Source organism: Rhinolophus ferrumequinum, chromosome 11, assembly GCF_004115265.2.
Source record: "Rhinolophus ferrumequinum isolate MPI-CBG mRhiFer1 chromosome 11, mRhiFer1_v1.p, whole genome shotgun sequence".
Lineage (NCBI taxonomy): Eukaryota > Metazoa > Chordata > Mammalia > Chiroptera > Rhinolophidae > Rhinolophus > Rhinolophus ferrumequinum.
Genome location: NC_046294.1, coordinates 2985437 through 3008129, shown reverse-complemented (window position 1 = coordinate 3008129; position 22693 = coordinate 2985437). Strand labels below are relative to the sequence as shown.

The following is a 22693-nucleotide window of genomic DNA, read 5'->3' as shown; positions in this document are numbered from 1 at the left end:
TCTAAAGCAAAGCCAGTTGTACTGTGTTTTTTTTTTTTAATGGAAGTAGACAGGAGCTATAATATGATTCTCTGAGCTCCCCCATTTATGTGCCGCTGTTCCAGATAAATGTCCCCATTAATTACTTAACCTAGTCAAATATCTCTTTCCAGGGCCAGTAAGGACCATTAGTGAATTAAAAGGGTACATTTCATAATTACTTAAATGTCAGTATATTTTACACTGAGAAGCAGAGCGTTGTCAGCACTTTATTATGAAATTCCCTTCACTGGGCCATGAAGTGTAAATGAAATCAACTGAACATTTGCTCTTTGCAATGGAAATAGAAACAAGGACGAGCCGTGCCGATGGTGCTAGCATTAGCCTGTGTTCGATCTTTGGCAGAAGCAAGGACGACGAGGCTTCCCGGTGTCTGTAACTGCCAGGTGCGGCCACACGCAGGAGGCAGACCTGCGCCTTTCCATGCTGTCGCGCGGTGGCCCGCTTGTAAGCCCAGGGGAGGTGTGAGATGCCCTTGGGTGCTCAGGGGAAGAACACATCAAGTGTGTTCAAGGCCATGGGGGCTTCATTGAGCAAGTAGCGTCAGAGCGCTCGCTCTCTGTGCAAGACTGTCGCTTGCCAGAAACACAGGGCTGAACAGAGCAGCCAGTATCACACTGTAGAGTTCAGAACACGGAGTTGTACTTGTCGTCGTTTCAGCAGTGGAAAAATAGAGCCTGTGCTGTGGCTGCCTCTTGTAGCCCACAAGAGCCCTGTCACGTGCTGTTGTCAGAAGGCTGTCATGGCAGCCCAGGAGACGTGGTTCTCCCTGGGATTGGGGAGCCCGGCCCTCCCAGCAGCTCACGTTACTGACCATTGAAGAAGCGTGAGTAGAGCAGACAGTGAGGAAACAAAAATGAGGAGGGTTCTGCTTCCCTGGAAATCTGTGTTTAGACAATAGCAGATAGTCATGCTGTAGGTGTCAGGCCTACGAGATGAGAGTAAGGTTTGAAAGAGTGAAAAAACTCTATTGTCATGAAGCCCCCAAAAACGTTTGCTGTTTTTCTCAGTCATGGTTGTTTAGAGCAAATAGTGAAACTTTTTTTTCCCCCATTAGAATCTGAGCACTCTTGTTGGTGTTTGAGTCATTCCTTCCAGCTTGGTTGGTATAAATACTAAATTAGATTAGAGGCCGTATTTTCAAGACAATATGGTGGTAGTTGAGAGTTCCTGTTTCCAAGGACTCCATAATGTACAGAATTCCTGTGAACGTGGCTTCGTCTTTTTTCCTTTCTTTGATATGTATGTTTATACATATAATGTGCTTATTTCTGTTTCATTGTACACAGCTTGCATGTATTCTGCAAGATTTAACCCTAAGGATTTCAGAGTCTTTGATGACATTATAAAGAGTATTTTTAAAATTTCAATTTCCAGTTCATTTCTAGTATTTGGAAATACAGTTCCTATTAATATATTGACCTTATACCCTGCACCTTGACTACATTCGTTTTAGTTCTGATAGCTGTTTTGTAGATTCACTTTCTACATTGATCATCCGGTCCTCCGCAAATAAGGACAGTTTTTTTCTTTACCAATTCATATGCTTTTGATTTATTTTTCTTGCTTTAGTACTACAGTGGTCAGGAGTTCCAGTGTTGTTGAGTAGAAGAGGTGAGAGCAGACATCCTTACTTTGCTCCTGATCTTAGGGAGAAATGTCTCGTCTTTCGCCATTACAGATGGAGGCAGCATGCCGTTGTTTGTAGATGCCCTTGATCAGATGGAGGCAGTTTTCTTCCATTCCAGAAATGCTGAGATTTCCATAAATGAATGATGAATTTTGTCAAATGCCTTTTCCTCATATTTTGAGATGGTATCGTGGTTTTTCTTTTCATTCCATTGATATGGTGAATTTCATGGATTTTTTTCTCAAACGTTGACCCAACTTTACGTTCGTTCCTGAGAGAAACGCCAGTTGTCGTGACATCTTATCCCTTTAATATATTACTGATTTGATTTGCTCATGTTTTGTAAGGAATTTTGCATCTGTGTCTATGAGGGATATTGGTCTGTAGTTTTCTTGTAACACGTTTGTCTAGTTTGTTATCAGACTGATGCTGGCCTTATAGAATGATTTAGGCATTTCTTCTTCACTGTTTTGGAATAGTTTGTGTAGAATTGCTATTTTTTTCATAAATGTTTGGTAGGATTCACCAGTAAAGCCATTTAGTATGATTTTATGTGTGAGAAGTTTTATAAGTATAAAGTAGAATTCTAGTAGATACAGGTTATCAGTTTCTTACTGAGTGGCTTTTGTAGACAGTGTCTTTCAAGAAATATGCGCATTTTATCTAAGTTGCTTAGCAGTTGTCCACAGTTGTCCCTTATTAGCCTTTCAGTGTCTGTAGGATCGGTACTTATGCCCCCTCTTTCATTCTTGATATTGGTAACGTCTTTTTTTTCTGGATTACTCTGGTGAAGGGTTAGTCAATTTTATTGATGAACCAGGTTTTAGTTTCATTATTTTATTTTCTGTGGTTTTTCTGGTTTCTGTTTCATTGGTTTCTGCTCTTTTATTTTTTTCTTCTCCTTGCTGTAGATTTCATTTGCTCTTCTTTTTCAAGTTTTTTAACATAGAGTGATAAAGTCTTGATTTGTAACCTTTCTCCATTTATAACATAAGCATCTAATATTATAATACTATAAATTTCACTCAAGACAGTACTTTAGCTGCATCCCACAATTTTTGAATATATTGTGTTTCACTTACTCAATTAGAAATATTTTCTCATTTCCCTTGTAATTTCTTCTTTGACACATGGGTTATTAGAAGTATGCTGATTTCCAAATATTTAGCAGTTTTCCAGATATCTTTTTATTATTGATTTCTAATTTAATTCTTTGAGATAAAAGAACATAATTTGTACGATTTCAGTCTCTCGATGTATGTTGAGATTTGTCTATTGTGGAGAATGTTCCATGCATACTTGAAAAGAATGTATTCTGCTATTATGGAGTAGAGTGTTCTATAAAATGTCAAGTCAGATTGGTTGACAGTGTTGTTTAGGGCTCCCACCCCTTCTGAGGTTGTTTATTTGGGCTTCCTTTTTCCGTCCATGGTTGACTTACTGAGAAAGGAGGGTTGAGGTCTTCTGACCAGTTGTGCGTCTCTCTGCTTCTCCTTTCAGTCCCATCAGTTGTTGTTTATCTCTTCTTTTAAAACTATTTTTTAATTCACTTTCACTGATTTTGGAATTAACACGTTTTGTTAAGGAAATTTGGAAAATGAAGTATTAAAAGTAAAGTTAAAACCAGCCAGATACATTTTAATAAGTAGCATTACATTGATCCTTCAAACTTGTTCATGAGCCGTGGTCATTCTTTGGTGTTATGTTATCATACATAAAACTATTTCAGAAAGATAATACGTAGTCAGTTTTATTGTGATTTGGTTAATAGGTTAAATTTATAAACAACCAGTCACAGGTTTTTAAGAGTATAATTCCTTTTGCATGCAATTTTACTAGCACATTTAAAAGGTAGTTAATAAGAGCAGGTTATTTTGAAATTGTAGTGAACAGTGTTGCCATTAGTTAGTTTAGCCTTTGAGAATATGTAATAGATTTGAATTCCAGTTAGAGATTATTTAAACTGCTCTTGTGACCTGTTCCACGGAGTGTTCTCTGTACTGATGATGCTTCGTTACTGCAAGCAGACGCTGGCCTACGGGGACATGAACCACGAGTGGATCGGCAACGAGTGGCTGCCCAGCCTGGGCCTCCCGCAGTACCGCAGCTACTTCATGGAGTGTCTGGTGGATGCCCGCATGCTGGACCACCTGACGAAGAAAGACCTGCGAGGGCAGCTGAAGATGGTGGACAGTTTTCATAGGTAAAGCACTGCGAACACTCCTTACTCGTCGGCAGAGAGACCTGTGCCTGTTGCCATCTCTTATTTTTTATTTATTTATTTATTTTTTTTGGAAATAGAAACAGTTTCCAGTGCGGAATTATGTGCCTGAGAAGGTTAAATTATGATCGAAAAGAACTGGAAAGAAGAAGAGAAGAAAGCCAGAATGAAATAAAAGGCTAGTACACGATGTTTGTTAATTCAACATAGGTCTGCTGCCCAGTATATTCACAGCGTCAGTGATTTCCTAGTTTTAAAAAACGAGAAAAGGCTGTAAGTGGAGAAGACGAGTCTGCCGTTATCACGGAGGGGGGATCCCGGGTAGAATGAGTGCTGCTCAGCTCCTCCCGTGTGGCCAGAGCTACTGCCTGTTCTCATGTTCCCATCAGTGTGTAGGCTGACTGTGTCCAGGTGAGCATTTCCTGACAACGTCAGTGATTTCCTGTTGTGAGGACATGGGCCTGTCCCTGACAAGTGCTGCCACGCACACAGATGAACAAGGCCCTGCTGTGGCTACTCAGTTGAAGTGTGAGGAGGGTGGCTCTGGCCGTTCGTGCAAGGATTTCAGAAGCACAGACTGACAATGGTGCTTCTGCTCCCGGGGTTTATGTGTCAGCTGGGCCGTGAAGATGGAGTGGGAGCTCCTTGCAGCAGGAGGAAGGCAGAGACCTTCCAGTTAGAAAGCGGGCGGGCGTGTCAGAGGGCCTGGGTGGTCAGCCCCAGACAAAGCTGCTCTTCTCCGATGGGGAGCCTCTCGCAGCGCCTCTGAGTGATCGGAGACAGCAGTGTGCTTTGAAGTGAGGTGCTGGCGATCGAGCTCGACGTCAGATCTCTCAGAATGCTCAGAATATACAGAAATCACTAACAGTAGTGATAAGATACCACTACTAACTGTGATAATAAGAGAAAGGACTTACTGAGCAACTCCAAGAACTTTCATAGGTGGATTCATTTAAATCTTACCAGAGGCCTGTAAGTGCCGCTTTCACCCCCACTTCTTACTAAGAAAGGAATGGAATATGAAAATGTGGTTGGGGCGATGGCCCATTGGAAGGATAGTCTAGTCAGACTTGAGTTACTGTGAGTCACGAGGAAAACCGATGGCCAGCGCTTACTGTGCGTGCGTGTGTGTGTGCGTGCACACCCTTTATCCAGAAAAGGATATTGGAAATGAAATTTGTAAAACTCTCATTTGTTTTCTGCGTCCATTTTAAATCTTTACAGTTGACAAAAACTGTCTTTGAAAGTAATTGGTGATAATCTGTCCGTATTTTACAGAGAGACTATTTTCAGATCTCTTCTAGAGCAAACGTAATCGTTCACTGCTTTGCATAATACAAGCTCTTCCCCCAAAGTCTCTGGTATGCTGAGAGTATCTTTAAGCGTCTCTCTGTTTACAATGAGACGACAACAGAGGCGTCAGGACTCCAAGGGAGAGGTTTGCGTTGAATGCAGCAAGTGTTGGCGTTGGTGCCCACCCCGTGGTGGGCAGCAGGTGTTCCCAGTGCTCTGGAGTCTATGTGGGCGTGTGGGCACCTGGCACGTATTCCCATCCCTGTCCCTGCTGCTGCTGGCCGACCCCGCATCCTCCTCATCGCCTGCTCTCCAGACGCCCAATGGACACAACTCCATTCCTTCCGGGTTCCCTAGAAGATTGAGTCCCTGTGGAAGGTTTCCAAGACCAGACAAGGGCCAAGGCGTCCATGTCTAAACGCAGCACTGAGCCCCAGCTCTCGTGGAGCCTGTCTTGTCGGGAACTGAAGGGCCAGGACTGTGTGGGACCCTTGGCCTGTGTCACAGCACGTGCGTGATGAAGGCAGTTTTCCAGAGCCATGTTTATCATTGTTTTTACTCACCTGCAGATGTGCTTGTTTGGAGCAACGATCGAGTGATTCGCTGGATTCTGTCGATTGGCCTTAAAGAGTACGCAAACAACCTGCTGGAGAGCGGCGTGCATGGCGCGCTTGTGGCCTTAGATGAGACCTTCGACTTCAACGCGCTGGCACTGCTGTTACAGATCCCCACGCAGAACACACAGGTAACACCGAGCAGGCCGGGCCTTCTCCACCGGCGCTCAGGCGGTTCTCCTGATGAGACACTGCGCCAGTGTCCGTATGGAGGCCAGGCGTACAGCAGCTCAGACAACTAGCAGTCTGTCGCCGTACCGAGTCCGCAGTCACAGTTCAAATCAGCAGCACTTCATTCTTCAGTACTTTGGCCTATCCTCTTTCCATTTTCTATCGCAAGCCTGAGAGTCTTCAATAAACAGAATAAGGGGGAACTTCAAGTGCGTATGCTCATACGAGTGACATACTTAGTTCTTACGTGGAAAGAGAAATGCTCGTAGGTATGCCAGGGGGAGGCTGTTAATGGTGTATCAGTGGGTAATTGCCCTGGGTACCTCTTTTTGATTCATGGGCTCATTAGAGGATCAGGAAATGTTCTGTGTGACAGAAGAGTGTGTATCTTTTGCCAATACCCCTGACCTTCCCACCTGCACCAGCCCACACAGCACAGAGTTTAATTTCCAAGAGACCGTGGATCCCTGTTTGCAGAAGCGCATCCACAGACTCCACTTTAAAACCTGGATTTAGAACAGTCGCGGTTCAACGCCTTTCAAACAGGTTTTTAAAAGTCTTGGTTTGAAGAACAGTTGTGATGTGCTGACAGCCTTCAGACTAGATTGATGAAAATGTCAGAGTGTTGTTCTGTTCTGATTTCAGGCTCGTGCTGTCTTGGAAAGAGAGTTTAACAACCTTTTGGTCATGGGAACTGACAGACGGTTCGATGAAGTAAGCTTTCAGCCTAACGATTGTGAAATTTCCATTAAATGTGAATTACTTTGTCACACTTGTATGAACTGTTTAGTCAGGTAACTCTTCTAAATGTGGCGATAATTTTACCTTACAAGTTACGCATTGCTCTTACATTTTATTAGCAAGTGATCTATTAAGAAACTAATGTTTTCAATAAGATAAGGGTTTTTGTTGTTGCCGTTGTCATTTTTAATACCCCTCAGAAGTGTTTTCCACATCACGAAACACTGGTTGCAGCCTAGGAATGGAGTCTGTCTGTCAGTTGTTTTGGGGACACCTGGGTGTCTTTCCCCACCCAGAGCCCTGTGCTTTGGGGGAATGTTTCAGAAGCATATTGAAAAGGACAAAATGTTACGTCCTCTTGTACAAAACCACGACATATTTATTCCCACACTGTCATTCATTCATTCTCTTGATTGGATCTTAAGAAAAGTTGAGTTTGACAAAGAATAGGATACCTTACAGAGGCACTTGCTGGCTTTCTCTCAGCATAAGATGGAATTATTGACAGCTTGAAAACGATTTTTAATACAAATAAAAAATATTATATAGTAAGAAGGTGGTTTTTGCAAGATAAGAAGTGGAGCACGGTGAGAGGAGGAGCACACCCCACGTGGCCCAGGACCACCCCGTTTGCCCAGATACATCCCAGCATAAGTGTTACCAGGCCTCCCTTCACTCTCAGAAGCTCCCAGTTTGGTCATAAATCACACAGTTATCAAGAACAGGGCTGGATACAGGTGAACAGAAATGCAGTGAGAAGTTCAAGAGAAATGTTGAAGGGCTGGTAATTTGATGTTTTTGTCCTTTATTTTAAAATCAGTTTTGTTTTCTGCCCTTTAACTTACCAGGATGATGATAAAAGCTTTAGGAGAGCACCTTCTTGGAGAAAAAAATTTAGACCAAAGGACGTTCGTGGTTTAGCTGCCGGGTCAGCAGAGACTCTCCCCGCAAACTTCCGGGTCACCTCCTCTCTGTCCTCACCCTCTATGCAGCCAAAGAAGATGCAGCTGGACGGTACGTGATGGCCAGGCCAGCCCGCAGCCTACAGGCAGCACGAGCAGCGTTTGGCTGGCACGTTGGTGCTCGTCTAGAATGGCCGGTTTAATAGGTTACGAGGCAGCTGAGTACTGCGCATGCCCAGGTTTCCGTGTTTTAAAATCAGTCCTAACATCTGTTGATAAAAGATTAACGATAATACAGATTTTTTTTTTTTTAAGTTCTTGTCGGGTTGAATATTCCTATTCTTCCAGCTAGTGAAGGTAAGCACTGTGCGTTCTCAGAGTGTTGGATTGACCTCCGACTTGTATGTGTGTGTGCGTGTATGTGTGTGTTGTGTGTGTGTGTTGTGTGTGTGTGTGGTGTGTGTATGTGTGGTGTATGTGTGTGGTGTGTGCGTGTATATGTGTGTGGTGTGTGTGTGGTGTGTGTGTATGTGTGGTGTATGTGTGTGTGGTGTGGGTGTATGTGTGTGGTGTGCGTGTGTGTGTGCATGTGGGTGTGGTATGTGTGAGTGTGGTGTGTGTGTGCGTGCGTGTGCCAGGTGTGTGTGTGAGTGTGGTGTGTGTGGGGGTGTGGTGTGTATGTGTGGTGTGGGTGTGTGTGTGTGTGTGTGTGTGGTGTGTATGTGTGGTGTGTGTGCGTGTGCCAGGTGTGTGTGGGGCTGTGGTGTGTGTGGGGGTGTGGTGTGTATGTGTGGTGTGTGTGAGTGCGCGCGCGCCAGGTGGCATGAGAAGCTTCCATCAGTGCAGTAGCATTCACACTGCGTACTTAGTCCCAGGACCACTCTCCACACTGGAAAGGTGACTCAGTCCATTTTAAATGACATGATTGCCACTTCTGTGAGCTCTGCCTTTCCTTTCTTCCCTCTGTCCCTGCTGTGATTTGTCCTTGTCTCTCTGTGTCACAAAGGGATGGAGAGAAGCAAGGAGACAATGCTGGGAGTCCTCACTGCAGGGCCGCCGGTCCTGTTGGCTCTGCCAACTCTGCCTGGCGGTTTCACAGTGCGCCTGGGACCCTCCCTTGACAACCACGGTGCTTTACGTACATTCTAATTAGAGTCTGCCGTGCGTTGCTGGCAGACCTCCTGGCTGTGCGCGTCCCCACTTAGGAGGTGCTGACCTTGAGCGCTGCACCTCAGTTCCTGCCTGTTACACCGTCCCCCGTTCTCCTCATCGGCTGCTGGTGATGGTCCAGGACTCATTCCCACAAGCTGACTTAGAAAGTATCGGCTTGCCGTGCGTCCTCGTGCGTGTTCGCTGGGACGGCCCACTCGAGTCGTACTCCGGTTACAAATGACTTCCTTCTCCTCTGACATAGTCGGGTACGCTATAGGAAAGGGAGCGGTTTTCAAATTGTACTGTTGGGGTTTTTACTAGCTTTCCAGTTATTAGCCCTCCCCATAAGCAGGTTTATAAGTTTAGCTCTCACTTGTCTGTGTAAAAATCAGAGTCAGGCATTTATACAAAGCCTTTGCTAAGCTGGATACCTAATGAGAATGGCGTACAAGGCAGCACTTCTATTAAAAAGCCACATCTGCCTGCCAGAGTTTAATAATATGCCTAATGGGAGGAAAAACCAGTAACTTTTTAAAAGTAGCATTTTTCTTTTAAGAAGCATGCAGGTAATTGCTTAGAAATTTTAACTGTAATTTGGCCTTTGAATTATTAAATAATCGGAGTGCTTTCTTATTTCCTCATAGCTTCATTCCTATTTTCGTCATTACAAATCACATTTTCCTGTTAAATGTTAACAGAATATTGAGATTAGAATTTGGATAAATTAAAACTAATGCTAGAGAAGGGCACAGGGAGCATGTTACATAGAAGGTCACTCTCCCCTGTATGATAGCTAAGGCCTAAACCTGGTAAAAATTGATGATTTTAATGGCTTTTTGAATAAGGGAGTGTGAGGTCACTTGCATCAGGTTTCCTGGGTTCTCAGTATCAGAAAGATTTATAAAGCTTCCCCTTTCTCTCCGGCAGCACCAGCTGTCGTAACATCCTTTCTGGAACCACGGCAGAATATTAATAAAATGTGTTCCTGGTGGAAACCAGAAAATGTGTAACTGGGAACAGCGAATATCTGCTACAGATTTTCTTAAGTGTCTTAGTCCAGTTCGCAGCGAGGAATTGGGGCTTATCTGTTGGGCCATGCGGTGTATTTCTTAACCAAAGAAAATCAGTGGTGCACATTGTTCCCGGGAGAAACTGAGGTTGGGCTTTGGTTTTCTTCGACAAATCGTCCTCTTGCCACCCCTGAAACCGTGCCTGGGTCTCTTACCTGCTGTGAGGTGACCTCCCTTCCCTCAAGCCACATGCCTGCTGGCCTCCCGCCCTCGCCCTCAGTGGGCCGGTGCCGGCTCACATTACTGCTGGGTCTCCCATGAGACCGTTCCTACAGGTACAATATTTCGGGCTGAAAGGGAAATCCAGTTGCTCCGTTCAGCTAGAGTTGATCACGTTAAGCAGGCGTCGTGTATGTACATGTACGTCATGACATTGATTTTATACCGTCTGATGTGTCGCTGCTGTTTTGGAATGAACTTCCCACGACTCCCAGGGCTGTTGGGAGATGAAGAGACACTGGGTGAAACCCCACTTGGTGCCACTTCGATTCTCTGTCCGGCTCATCCACTCCCACTGTAGAAGTTTCCCTTGGAGCCCTCAGTAGGAGCTGTTGTAGGTGTGAAAATGTGTGTGTGTGCCTGTGCCCTGGTGTGACTTCCAAGACTAACTGCATGCTGTGTTTGCACGCCTCTCCTGGTTGTCGGAACAGGCAACGTGTCAGGAACGCAGAGGTTGGATTCTGCTACAGTCAGGACTTACTCCTGCTGAGGCCTCCTGTGGTGAGTAGGCTGATGGCGATCCCTGGTGTGTGCACATGTGCTCGGGCGACGGGCATACGCTGTAGGCTTCGGGCCGGGAGCCCGCTGCAGCTAGTTCAGGGGCTTGAAAAGTGCAGACACACCAGCCTTTCCTCACCTGTTAGGAGGATTTTGGCATGCTGGATGCTTCCAATTTGTCCTACAGAGGTTAGGGTGTCCTCGTATTTAAGGAGAAAACATGGATTTCCACTTTGTCCTTAAACCCAAAACTGCCGCCTTATTTGAAGTGTCTGTCAGTGTTCTTTTGGGGGTGGGGAGGCAGGAAAGGAGAACTGGGCAGAAAAGAACATGAACTCAGCCCTGAGCCAGCTGCCCCTGGAGTTAAGAGCACCTGGCAAGCCCCTCTGCTCTGACACCTGGATGGCCATCTGTGTGATTGCCGAGTGGGCGGTGCTAGCTAGCTTTGTGTAAACACACATTCTGGAGTGAGAGAAGCCCCCCAGTATGGAGTTCCATGAGACTGTACCGTCATGTGACACTAATAACCTTTCAATTTAGAGATTGGCTTTTCAAAACAAAACTGCATTGCCATCCCTGGATCAGTGCCTGAGGGACCCCGCCCCGCCGTGGAGGTAGTGGTGTGGGGGCCCTGCGGGAGGGGCACTGTTCTGCTCTGTTCTGTTCTCAGACCTCAGCTGGAATCTGATTGGTTTTGTCTTTTTTTTAATTGACTTTTAGACGTAGGCCAAATGGAAGTCAGTGAAGGAATTCTTTCCTCGATATGTATATTCTAAAGTCCTTGATGTTTATTCTAAATTCTCAAAAGAGGCTGAACCGAGGTGTCAGGGAGGCGTGGGTGCCCACGATGGGGTGGGGGGGCACCGGAGCAGGCAGCCCGTCCTGGTGTGGCGAGGCTCAAACCTGCTTTTTTGTCTGTTTTTATTTTCCAGTTTACCCACACTACTTCTACCGGTGATTCTGCAGCGTTTTGAATCCAGCAAAGACTGCATTTTAGAATTCAATGGAATCCTTAATCTGTTAATACTTGTTATATGGACCCTAAGATATTTTATTACAGAGTTTTTAATTAGTGAAAAATTCATGAATACCATAGAGAAAATATTTTAGAATTTAATGTTTCTTATATTTATGTAAACTTATGCCTTCATTTATATAGTTACTTACTTTTTCATGTATATCCAGGCTATAAATATCCTTTCAAATCAATTTATGTTCTTATATCTAATTTTAGTCTTTGAAATGAATGTACTGTAATGCTTGTATGTATAAATCTTATGAACAGATATAGGGCTTTTGTAAATTATGCATTTATTGTAATTATCATTGTTTAATTTTGTAATAATAAACCACGACAGAGTAAAGGATTTTACTGCGTTTGTGAAATCGTCGTGACACAGCGATCATCCTTGACAAACGTTCCCGAGCTCACTACAATCACTTTGAAATAAGCAGACCTGATGTCAGGCAATTATTGTTGTATTTTAATGACTAACCTTACAGTACTTTTTCTAGCAAGAAATGCTTTGTTCTGCGATGTGAACAGATTAAAAGTACCTGGTGTTAGCTATGAGCTTCTAATAAAACTTGGACTGAAAGGATTAGCAGAACACTGACAATGTCTTAGGACCTGTTACACTTTCATAGCCTCGTCTCTGCGGGCTTCGCTTGTCTTCAGTGACTGGCAGAAGCCATGAGCTGGGACCATTCTCAGCCGGAAGAGAAAGACTCGGGTGGGGGGCCTGGGGCCGGCTTCCCGCGCTCTCCCCTGGGAAGCAGGGTGGCAGGGCGCCCACACAACCACTCAGAGGACCAATCACGGGCGCCGTGCTCTCATCGCAAAGCCGGTGGTGCAGAGGGGACGGCCGCGAGGGATCCTGAAAATAATACAGTGCGACTCTAACAAAGGCCTTATTTTTCTTAGGTAAATCATCTTTTTACATTTGTTTGTAAACATGTTTAAACAATGGACCTAGTCTTACATTTTTAGATTTTGATGATGTAGCCATTTGGGATTGTCTGAGTAGCCGCCGTAACTTTTCCTTTGTAAATGGCATATTAAAAAGCCAGCAGGAAATGTGTTCAGATCAAGGAGCGTTATTTATTACGCAGCCGGTGCACAGGTGGATGGCGTGTCCTTACATTTGGTTTCTGCTTTGGATTTGTGTGAGTCACTGTTTCCGTTCTGTTTTTCTATTAATCTTTTGTGAATTTCCTGATTATGTAACAAAGTATGTACAGTCTACTTTTGAACTCTTTTTATCACAGTGTTATTTATTGCTTTCTCTCAATAAAGTGCTGAAGCATTTCCCACTGCCAACAATGAACCCGAAAATAAGCTGTAGCCCCATTGCAAGTTTCCTGCCGCTGCTCTGCGTCGGGCTCTAGGCGCTCGGTGGCAGCAGTGTCATAAGGTGGAAATTCAGTCCTAGAAGTCAACTGAGACAAAAAAGAAGCTGGAGGATGGAAGTGTAGGGTTGGGTGCCATTCAAAGGAGGCCCAGGTGGTTCCTGCCCTTGGTTCTGGAGGCCCAGACACTCTGCCTCATCAATACCTACGGGGACCCGGGCCCTGAGAGAACCAGATGCCCGGGAGGCAACTGACCGTCAAGCAGAAGTGGAACTGTAGGCTCGTGTAAACGGGGCCCTTGACCTGGGGCTTAAATGGTGTAGGGAGTAGGAGGGTGGGGAGTAGGAGTGACAGAGTGTGTGTGTCAGCGTGCACATGCGCTGTGTGCACGTGCTGTTTCTCAGCTTCCTTGCTGTCCTCGCCACGTGATCACAAGGCGGCACCCCGAGATGTGTCCTCCCATTTTCATGGCCCCTGGGAACCAGGGATTCTACTTCTCCGGTAGCTCAAACCAAATCCTGAGTCACGTAGCAGCCCAGCTGGCACAGGGGAGGAAACCTGCCAAGTGGCTCAGGCAGGTGGGCAGGGCCACACCCAGACATGGCCGGGGAGCCTGCGCACGTGGGAGGCAGCTCCGACCTCAGCCTGCTGGGTAGTGTTTCCCTCCCTCCACACAGTGTCATCAGGTCTGGGGGCGCACGAGGCCCGTGGCTGACACACATCTCCACCCCCCACCAAGGCCATGTTGGGTGGCATTGCTGCAGTCACCTGTGTGTGACTGCATTTTCATTTTTCTGTGTGTCCCTCCAGGGCTGATGGACTCCTGAATGGCGCGTGTTCTCTGTACGTGGATTAACACATTCCAGCTCATTTCTGTGAGGGCTTAGCTCCCAGGTAACCGTTTTCCTGTTTAGGACCTGTGCTCGCGGGTCTTCCAATTTGATGTAGGGGTAGCCTTATTTTCTGCATTTCCTAGTTTGGGGGGTTAACTTAAGTGTGAGATTTAAAACACTAGTGCGTCCTGGCTTTCTTGTGCCTGACCAAACCCAGTCAAGCTTTGGGTACCTTAAAGCTTCCAGAAACAAACCAAGTTAGCACTGATTCGTTAACTTGCAGGTGTTTTCTTAAAACTTGGTCTATGCCTTTTGAAAAAGTCAGTGGAGAAATACCCAAAGGAAGTGGTGAGATGTTTCGTAGTGTAGCTTTTCTAAGAAATCCCGTTAGCTGTCCCTCTTAGGTCTGTTTGGCTCACATTGAATGTCCCAGGGCTTGCCCGAAGGAGGGGGGACAGGTGTCATGATCAAGACTATCTTGGCTCCTCCCTTCACTAAAAACTTGGTTAAGGCTACTGTAGCCTCAGAACTGCGGCCCTTACCTTCCTCTTGTCACGTTTCACATTATGCATTTTAAGGTAATTGTGGGGTTTGGGTTGTGTTCTTTGCTTTTTCTACCCAAGTCCCGTCTTCCTGTTCTTTGGCAGACAGGTAGGTGGACATCCAGCTGCTACCATCTCCCCAAACACCGGTGGGTGCACTTCTAAATACCTCAGGTACTTGTGTTTCTTGTGTTTCCTTAGCCTCATCCCTGGGTGAGGCCGACTGGCCAGTGATTCTGCTATTTCGTGACCCAGCTTCTGCTGCACCTTTGCAGGTCCTGCTGTTGGAGGCCAGCTCTTCGTGCCTGGCTCCCGGGCAGAGCAGTAACATGGTGGGGAGAAGGTGGGGTTCCTTCTCTTTGAGGAGCCATGTGCCTGTCCAACTTTTGGCGGTTGCTGGCTTCTTTGGCTGTGGCCCGTCCCTCCAATCTCTGCCTCCATGTGCATGTGGCCTCTCCTCTCTGTGTGTTATCTTCTGTCTCATAAGAACACTGGTCATCGGCCCACCCAGCTAACCCAAGATGACGTCATCTCAAGCTGCTTCACTTAATTACATCTACAAAGACCCCTTTTCCAAATAGAGCCCCATTCACTGGTCCCACAGATTTGGACATAGCTACACCTTTTGGGGCCACCACTCACCCCACAACACCACTCTGCTTCTGGAGAAGACCTGCCCCGCCCTGGAGATGACGGGTACAATGGGCCCTACCCCCGAGGGACCCAGCCTGTAGGAACAAGACTCCCAATGTCATAAAGAGCACTGAGCCGAGATCACGTGCCTGTGCTGGGATCCTGGGGAAGAGGGGTGTTCCAGACCCATTCGCAGTGACACCGTGGGGTGGGGGCAGAGGCTGACCAAGGAGACAGTGGAAGACATTTTAAAATCAGTAAGACGCCCCTTGGCGTGCAAACGGGTTTGACTTCTAGGACGTCATGCACGTGAGTGTACAGAGCACCACCTCGCAGATGGGGGTGAGGGGCTGCTCTATTGGGAAGGGATGTGACCATCGCCTCCTGAAGCCCCAGGCATGGGAGGTGCTGGGCACACAGATAAGACCAATGACCCCACCCTTCTGGTAAGGACACTTGTAACTGCCCACCTGGGGGGCTGCAGTGCAGTGAGGGATGCCTGAGGATTTTGTCCCTGCTCACACGACATACACCCCACCTACTATGAAGAGTACACGTGTCCTGCGCCCAGACGATTTCACGGGACAGCAGTGCAAATCAGCCTGTTAGATGCTGCCCTCACTCTCCACGTGGCTACTCTGTGCAGTCACTCCTGTGATGGACTCCCGAGCAGTTTAAGTATGAGGGTGAGCAAACAATACTGTGCATGTTTAAATTTAAAAAATGTATTGCAGTGAAAGACACATTGCCATTAATCCCCCTCAAAATACTCCCCCTCACTTTGCATCCCATCGTTTGTGCCACTTTCTGAAGCAGTTCTGAAGTCCTCTTTTGCGAGTGTCTTTATTTGTGCTGTCGTGGCTGCCCTGATGTCCTGAATCGATTCAAAACGTTTTCCCCTCATGGTCATTTTGACTTTGGGTCAGAGCCAGAAGTCGCACGGTGCCAGATCCAGTGAATAAGGTGGATGAGGACACACTGTAATGCTTTTATTTGACAGAAATTGCCATACTCCAGAAGCGATGTGTGACACGGGGCGTTGTCATGACGGGGGATGGTTTACCACACACTTTAAAACACCTTCTCTCAACTGTAGCTCACACCCGACTGACTGCCACCGAACAAGTTGAAACTTGTCACACACTGTTACTAAGGTTCAATGCACCACTCCCCATATTGAAGGTCCCTGTCTTTCCATTGGATGGCACTTGGCAGCAGCATTCACCATAGTTTGTGATCACAACGGAAAGCCTCCATGTCACACATCACTTCTGGTACATGGCAATTTCTATCAAATAAAAACATTACGGTGTGTCCTCATCCACCTTATTCACCGGATCCGGCACCATGCAACTGCTGGCTCTTCCCCAAAGTCAAAATGACCATGAAAGGTAAATGTCTGAATTGATTCAGGACATTGAGGCAGCCACGACAGCACAACTAAAGACACTCAGGAAAGAGGACTTCCAGAACTGCTTCAGAAAGTGGCAAGAACGGTAGAATAAGTGTGTTTGAAGCGAGGGGAAGTATTTTGAGGGGGATTAATGGCAATGGGTCTTTCACTGTAATAATTTTTTTATTTAAACATTCACCATATTTTTTTTTTTTTATCACATCTCGTAGGTCTTGATGGTCATCTTGCGAAGCCAACCAGATACAGCTCTTTACTCTTGATGGCAGACAGTTGACAACCATGACTTCCTGGTGTCAATTATACAGTCTTCAGGAGGCACAAAATGCTCTCATAAATTTAAAGCAATTTCAAAACAAATTTTTTTTAACTTTTATTTAAGTGTTTTTTTCAGGACCCATCAGCTCTACGTCAAGTAGTTGTTCCATCTAGTTGTGGAGGGTGCAGCTCACAGTGGCCCATTTGGGGATCAAACCGGCAACCTTGGTGTTAAGAGCACTGCGCTCTAACCTCCGGACAAATTTTAATTATAAAAGCCAGGTAAATAAATTTTTACGAATGCTTTTAAATAAAAGCAATGTAACAGGAATTGTACTATTGCAGAAGACTTCAATCGTCAATTCTCCAATACCTACTTCCTTTGTAATTTTTTATTTTAGTCAGAGTAGCAACATGCACATCACAGAAGACACCAGCAGCAGGTCCTCACTCTCTGCCCCCTCCCAAGTCCAGGTGGACCTGCTTTAACCGTCCTCTGCCTGCTTCCTTCCCTCCCACTCCGCGTGTCTCGGCTCATCCATTTTAGAGGTTGCCTTCTGGCGTCTCTGTGGAGACGGGAATCGTAACATTTCTGTACCTCCTCTTTCCCTCTCCCAATCTCCCAACAGAATTCAATCAATGTCCACTGTTTTCATGAGCAAGACTATAAATATTAAGTATTGCTGAGCCAAGTGGATTACTACAATTACAATAAAAAGGACCCCTAGTAAAACAGTTCCGCAGGATTTACAGATGAAGTGACGCAGTGTCCGGGGCAGGCTAGGTCAGGAGGTGGCTCAAACAAACTTGACTGCGTGGGTTGACAATTGCTGAAGACGGCAGGCTTTGTGAGGGTTTATTATATTACCTACTTTTGCACTTGTGTGAAATTTTCTATTATAAACGTTAATACTTATTTTAGGGAGACCATGTGTGTGATAAACTTCGTCTTTAGCTATCTGGAAATATTGCAACTTGGCCCTCACTTTGGAATGTCAGCTAGCCGTTTCGAACTTGAACTGCAATCCACAGCAGAACCATATTTGATTACCACCACCCAGCATGTACACGCTGCATTTCCTCAATTCTGTCCTGAACACTGTTTCACATTTTGGTATCTGTGGCGTCGGGATGCGTCTTCCAAGCAACGAGATCTTAGACTTGGCGAAACACAGCACATGACAAAACATCACATGAGCTGCAGACTCTTTGCTGCCCCTCCCATTGAGGGCTGGGCTCTAACCCTCACCCATAAGCCTGGGCCGGCCTCCGTGACTCGGTGGACCAAATGAATGTGACAGATGTCATGTTTGGGGACCTCTGAAACAAGGTCATCAGAAATCATGCAGCTTCCGCCTGGACTTTGTGGCACTCTTGCTCTGAAAGAAACCAGCCCCCAAGTAAGAAGTCCTGAGGAACCCCAAGCTCCCCACATGGAAAGGCTGTGGAGCGGGAGGTCCCACAGGCTCCTGCCATCCAACTGTAGGTGCCGGACATGTAAGTGAAGAAGCCAATTTGGACGTTCCAGTCCCAGAACGTGGTGGGGAGAAGCAAGATGCTGACCCAACAGGCAGAACCAGGCGCAGTCACCTTGCCCCAGCCGTGGGCCACCATTTGAGATACCACCAATGAGGCTCCGTTGAAAACAAACATGAGCCATGCCTGCTGTGCCCTGTCCAGACTTCTGACCCACGAAACTGTCAGCATGATGAAATGGCGGGGGTTTTTACCACCGACGTTGGGGGCCGTTTATTACACAACAATAGATAATGGGAACTCTTAAGTAGGAAATGTACTCTTACATTTTCTATTCTGTCTTCTTCTTGTTTTTTAGGCTGTTTTCCCCCCAGCAAATTGATTTCACAATCCACTAAAAGATCACCATCTGCCCTGGCTTATCTGCTGCTGTGTAAAAATGCACCCCAAGACTTAGTGGTAAAAAACAACCATGATTTGCTGATTTTTTTTTTCTCTTCGTGTGGTGAATTAGCAACCTGGGTGGTTCTCCTCCTGGTCTTTCTTGGAATCGCTCCTGTGATGGCTCCACGGGGGCTGGAAGGTCCGAGGTGGCTGCAGTCAAGTGCCTGCCACTAGTGCTGGCTGTTGGCTGGGGGGCCTCAGTTCTCCTTCCTGGGGCCTCTCCACTCTCTACACGGCCTTCCTCACAGTGTCGTGCCTCAGCTTCAGCTTCCGAGAGAGCAGAATCAGAAGCTGTGAGATGGATCTTAACAGACAGACCCCAGTGTCATGTCTGCTGCATCCTATTGACCAGAGTAGCTCACAGGGCCGGCCCAGGTGCAAGAGGATGGAGAAATAGACCCTACTCATCTCATTATGGGAGGAACAGCTGTTCACTGCTACGGACTCAGTGTGTCCATATTCATACGCTGAAACCTACTGCTCGAGACGTGGGGCCGTTGGGCGTGCTTAGGTCCTGAGGGTGGGGACCTCATGGATGGGATTCATGTTCTTGTAGAAAAGACCCCCTGCACCACGTGAGGACACGATGAGAAGTTGGCCATCTGAACCAGAAGGCCAGACACTGAATCTGCTGACACCTTGATCTTGGACTTCCCGTCTCTAGACCTGTGAAAATACATTTCTGTTGTTTATAAGCCATCTAGTCTATAGTATTAGAGGAGGCTGAGCTGACTAGGACGGTCGCATATCAAAGAGGCGTGGACGCGGGAGAACGGTCCACTGAGGGCTGTAGCAGTCAGCTCGTTCTACCGCAACAAATACCACAGACTGGGTGACTTAAAAAAACTGGTATTTACGTCCTCACAGTCCTGGAGCCTGGAAATTCCAAGGTCAAAGCGTCGGCAGGGCTGGTTTCTCCTGAGGCCTCTTTTCCTGGCTTGCAGGCAGCCGTCTCCTCCCTGTGTCTTCACACGGAATTTCCTCTATGAATACACATCCCTGGTAACTCTTCCTCTTCTTAATAAGGACACTGGTCACATTGGATCACGGCCCCACTCTTGGCCCCTAATTTAACCTTCATCACCTCTGAAAAGGCCCCTGTCTCCCAACACGGTCACATTCTGAGGTCCTGGGGGTCAGGGACACAGTTCAGTACATAACCAGGGCCATTATCGTGGCAATCTATGACGCACTGTTGGAAACACTGTTTCTCACATTTCAGGTGGACAGTTATTTTCTCTTGGACATTATTAGTCCGTGGTCTTCTGATACCCAGTGGGCATAGGGCAAGTCTGTAGTGCGGCTGATTAATCGTTATTCTTTTGCAAACCATCTGTCTTTACATTCTGGTAGCTTTTATGACTTTCCTGGAGAGTTTGCAGTTTTACTATCACGTTTCTAGGTGTATTTTCATGTTTATTATAAATATCACCCTTTGAATTGGAGAGCATTTTTGGTGTGAATGCTCTCATCTTTCTTGGATTACAGAAATTTCTCACCTATCATTTCCCCAGCTATCACTTCTCCATTCTATCATTCTCTGCTCTTGGAACTCTGTTCAATACAGATTATAGTCTCTCAATCTTCCATGTGAAGTACATGCTGTGTCTTATTATTTTTTTTTATTGCTTTGAATCTGTTTTTTATTCTGTGCTATCCCTTGGTAATAGCTTCCAAATCACCAATTTTCTCCTTAACCATGTAAATCTAGAGTTAACATACTCTATCGAGTTTTTCATTTCAATAACCATATTTCCCACATTGTATTAGTCGGCTCAGGCTGCTGTAACAAAATGCCACAGGCTGGGTGGCTGAAACAATGGGAATTTATTTCCCACGATTCTGGAGGCTAACTCGAAGGTGCCGGCCGATTAGGTTCCCTCGTGAGGGGCTCCATTCCAGGCTTGCAGACGGCCACTTTCCTGCGGTGACTTCACATGGAGACAGGAAGCAAGTTCTCGGTGTCTCTTACAAGGGTACAAATCTCAGCATGGAGGCCACACCCTCATGACCTCATCTAAACCTAGTTACCTCCCAACGGCCCCACTTCCAAATACCATCACACTGAAGACTAGCGCTTCCACATATGAATCTGAGTGGGGGACACAATCGAGTCTGTAGCACCTGAGTGAGATTTTACATAAGTTTTCGTAACTGCCTGTTTTTGTTTATTAGTTTTGACTATTTTGTAAATGTTCCTTGTCAAAACATTGATATTTTTAAATCATACCCATATTGTGCTACAACATGAAATTCAACTTTAATAATTCACATTCTCATTGTTCATTGTATTGGTTTTCTCGTTTAATGTTAGTTCTTAGAATTTGCTTTGGAATTTATATTGTAGGCTCATTTTAAGTGGAAAGTATTCTGTTTTGCGTTTTCTCTTCTTCCCTCTGGGTGTGTGATGGGCCCTGTCTCCTGTCTCCAGGAAGCCTCAATGATCTCCCATTGGACCAAGTTGGAGCACGTGCCCATCCCTGAGCCAATCAACGCTAGAGGAGTACAATGTGCTGATTGGTTGAGGCCTGGGTCGTGGGCAGCACCTTGGAGACTAGAGGAGGCTCCCTCCACAAGTTGTACCTGGAGGTAGGGGACCCTGGGGGCCGAACTGAGGTATCCACAATTTCCCAAGTGAAAGAGGGTGTTCTGAATAATTGATCCCAGGCCACAGGTGTGGGTCACAACAGGTCTCACCCGCGTGCTGTGTGGCTTCAAGTAGGGCATCCAGCCTCTCTGATCTCCATCGTCTCAAGTAAAATGGACATATCTTGCCAGGCTTGCCAGGGCTTTCTCTTCCTATTATTGCCAGCTAAAGGCCAACACTCACTGGGCATTTCTGCATGCCAGGCCCTGTGCTAACCAAACGACATGTGGTCTTCATATTACAACTCCAGGATGCAGGTGCTAGCTGCACAAATAGCGAAACTGAAGCAGGGAAAGGCAGTGAGACTGTCCACTGTCGCACAGCTAGTAGGCGGTGGAGCTGGGGTTTTCAGGCAGGTGCTCAGCCTCCAGAGCCTTTGTGCACAGCACCTGTTCCTGTCTTCAGGCAGTGACTAAAGCGCTCCATGAAAGTTGTCACTGAAAGCGAGTCTTGCCTTTTGCTTGGCTGCACACACCACTGCACTGCCGGTAATAATGATGGATGTGAAAATGCTTAAGTTCTTTCTGTCTGACCTTGTGCCCCCGTGCACACCCCATTCTTTGCCACCTCTGTGCCTTTGCTTGAATTTCTCCCTCCCCCTGGGAGCCCCGTCCTACCTTTTATGTCCTAACCCTACTTACTCTTAACGCCCCAGCTGAAAAGCTTTCTCTCCAGCATCACTTCGAGGACCACACCTTGATGTGTCACAGGCCCATCAACGTACCGAGTCCAAAACTGTATTCTCACTCTCTCCCCTCAATCTTATTGCGTCGCCCCCTGCCCCTAATTTTCCTTGTCTGAGAATTGACTCAGATGCTAGGAGTCATCCTTGCGTAAGGAAAAATTTCAGACTTTACAATGGTAAAAGTGATTTTTGGACATTCCTTCGAAAATGCTGGAGCCTCTGACAACCAGCTGATTCTATAGAATGCCTGCCTTTTTTTTCAGTCTAGACGATCTCATACCTCTGTAGAGGAAACAGTCAACCTGTAGAAAACAGACAGCAATGCAAATAATTCTTGTCCACAGACATGCAAATTAGCCGGGTCTAGTGAAATACAATGGACTATTGCCGTATGGGTAGACCAGTTTTTGCAAATTCTTTTCAGCATTTCTTTGACTTCCTTTGAAAAAGTTGTAACACCTTATTGCTTCACTCATTATTACGAGGTCTGCTAATGAAGTTCGTGAACTCATCCTAGAAAAACTGTTACATACCTCATTGCTGAATATCACTGTGGTCACCTTCGAAGGACTCCCCTTGGGAAGCTATGCACCAACGCCAGCAACTAGTCCATCCTTCAAAGCAATTTTGGAACTCTTTTTCTGCAATGGCCATCAGAGCTGTTGTATTACCCTTGATGCCCTGAATGTCATCAAACTGTATTCCTTTCAATATTTCCATTATCTTTGCATAAAGAAAGAAGTCATCATATCAGGTGAGTAGGGAGGGTGTTCCAATACAGTCATTTGTTTACTGGCTAAAAACTCCCTCACAGACAGTGCCATGTGAGCTGGTGCATTGTCGTGATGCAAGAGCCATGAATTGT

At 46.1% G+C, this 22693-nt stretch overlaps 1 protein-coding gene across 3 annotated transcripts in view; it reads left to right on the top strand.

Annotated features, from left to right (window-relative positions):
* Positions 1-12870, top strand: part of PPFIA1 (PTPRF interacting protein alpha 1) — an 83694-nt gene extending 70824 nt beyond the window's left edge. For 2 of the 3 annotated variants that reach the window (XM_033119936.1, XM_033119938.1), the window contains 7 exons: positions 3697-3872; positions 3971-4068; positions 5753-5928; positions 6614-6682; positions 7558-7723; positions 10484-10553; positions 11483-12858. In XM_033119936.1, the coding sequence (XP_032975827.1) occupies positions 3697-3872; positions 3971-4068; positions 5753-5928; positions 6614-6682; positions 7558-7723; positions 10484-10542 (744 nt within the window). In that variant the 3' untranslated portion in view covers positions 10543-10553; positions 11483-12858. Of the gene's footprint in view, positions 1-3696; positions 3873-3970; positions 4069-5752; positions 5929-6613; positions 6683-7557; positions 7724-10483; positions 10554-11482 lie in introns of all 3 variants that reach the window. The other variant, XM_033119937.1, reaches the window with a different exon arrangement.
* The last annotated feature ends 9823 nt before the right edge of the window (positions 12871-22693 follow it).